The sequence below is a fragment of the Elephantulus edwardii genome, unplaced genomic scaffold (genome assembly GCF_000299155.1).
Source record: "Elephantulus edwardii isolate Elephantulus edwardi_28Jun2011 unplaced genomic scaffold, EleEdw1.0 scaffold00171, whole genome shotgun sequence".
Classification (NCBI taxonomy): Eukaryota; Metazoa; Chordata; class Mammalia; order Macroscelidea; family Macroscelididae; genus Elephantulus; species Elephantulus edwardii.
Window position 1 is genome coordinate 4,100,857 of NW_006399921.1, and position 2,008 is coordinate 4,102,864.

The 2,008-nt window shown below is 46.9% G+C and overlaps 1 protein-coding gene across 1 annotated transcript in view; it reads right to left on the minus strand.

Moving 5' to 3' along the window:
* Positions 1-454: 454 nt before the first annotated feature.
* The window catches only part of TECTA (tectorin alpha), a 90,541-nt gene continuing 88,987 nt past the window's right edge, over positions 455-2,008 (minus strand). The window contains exons 22-23 of the mRNA XM_006895633.1: positions 1,130-1,246; positions 455-555 (exon numbers count right to left, since the gene is read on the minus strand). Of these exons, the coding sequence (XP_006895695.1) occupies positions 455-555; positions 1,130-1,246 (218 nt within the window). The remainder of the gene's footprint in view (positions 556-1,129; positions 1,247-2,008) is intronic.

The window sequence follows — 2,008 nt, forward strand, 5'->3', positions numbered from 1 at the left end:
GGCACGGTGAGTGGGGGACAGGCCACAGAAACATGAGTTGCTCATGTGTATCGTCGGTCAGACACTTGCAAACACCGGAAAGATTCTTTAGTGCGAGTCAAACCTTCTTGTAGTTGCTCTCAACATCAGGCCCACTTTCTGAAAAACTGACCCAGAAACATCACTGGCTAGACAGATATCTAACCAGGTTTTACTCTTGACTGGGGTTTGTGTAAACCAAAGTTTCTAGTGATAAGGGAACATTTGAGGCTTTTCAGAAGCCCAGCTGTGTCCCTGGGCAGAGCGGCTGGGACTTGGACCCCTTCCAGGTCTCCGAGTGTGTGAGGCAGGCGGCATCGCTCTGAGATGCTGCATGCCCTCAAATAGGGTCTGACTTGGGGGCACACACACTTCTTAGCCTACAGGGAGGTGAAGTAAGTAGAGTACAGTACTTTTTATAGCAACCTTGAGTTAATTATGAGGTGATGACTGATTTATAGACAAAATGCCATAATGAAATCTGGGTCATGATGAGAAGAATCGTCCAGACTTGAAGTTCAATGGAAGAATTAGAGGCTGTGGACAGAGGGGAAAAAACATAGGAAGTCTTGTGAATAACAAACAAGAAGCTGTTTGATAGGCATCAGACATCTTTGAGGCATTCAACTAAAAGAAACTTACTGAATTGGCAAGAACTCACTTTCCTCTATCACAGCCAAAGAACAGGATGGGCCCAGCCTTTACGAGCATCCCTCTGACCTCAGAAGGCACCCACCCAGGAGCCCATGTGTGAAGGACACTGTTTGGAAATGGTATCTGCTGAGCTGTGCATTCCAACCGCAACTGCAACCCAAGTAGACTGGGCTTGCTAGAAGCAAGGCCAAAAAATGATTCATAAAGAGCTGCTTACCTTATATTTAAAACATTCATTGTCATCTTTTATATAAAAGAGCATGGACCCAAGGGTGAAAAAATAAAAAAGGTGCAAGCATTACAGGGGCATTTTCTCCAACATTCCTTCCTAATTGTTGGAATAGTGTCCCCAAGCAAGCTTCTGATAGGGTTTAACCTGACCGTCTCCTCCTCAGGAGGAGTGTCCCACATCCCCATTGTCACCCTAGAAAACACTGCTCTGGACACGGGCGTCTACCTCGGCAGCTCCTGCCATCCTCCTGCAGGGTCCCGGTCACACAGCTGCACAGAGGCCCGTCCACCCGGCTGGTACAGATCTGTTCACACCCTCCGTTGTCCTCACACCAGTCCAATCCTAAGAAAGAGCAGGTGGTCAAATGAACTAGAGACAGTGCAGCTCTTCAACCCCCAGCTCAGGGCCAAGAGGTGAGGAAGAACAGCCCAAAAGCCAATGAAAGGAACCCTCATCCATGGCTGGTGGGAATGCAAAAAAAAGGCTGTGGCCACAGGTGAAGGGAAACAGCCTGGAGGTCCTCACAAAGTTAGAGGGTCAGCTGCCGCATGACCCAGCAGCCCCACTCCAAGGCATGTGTCCAGAAGTGAAGACAGGAAGGCAGATACCTGTATGCCAATGTTCACTGCAGCAGGAAAAGCCAGAGTGAAAAAATGTGGTCTATTTGCCCAGCGGGATATTTCTCAAGAGAGAGAAACAGAGTCCTGATACACACCAGCTCAGGGATGAACCTTGAAAACATGCTGAGTGACAGAACTCTGTCACAAAAGGAGAAATATTGTATAATCTCACTTATTTGAAGTAGGCGTATGTATGTGATTCGTTATTCTCACAGGCAGGGAGGAAAAGGAAGAGAGGGTTACTGTTAGGGGAGCGATGAGCTTCTGATCAGGGTATTAGAATAACTTGGAAGCAGACATTGGTGATCAACACAAAATCCTGGATGCAATTAACATCACGGGGCTGTGCATGGGAAATGTTCAACTGGTAGATGGTTTGTTATATATGTATTTTTGCCACAAAAAAGCAATGAAAAAGGTAAAGAAGTCAGGATAAAGTGCGAACTGTAAGTAAGAATAGCGTGAGAGAGAGAGAGAGAGAGAG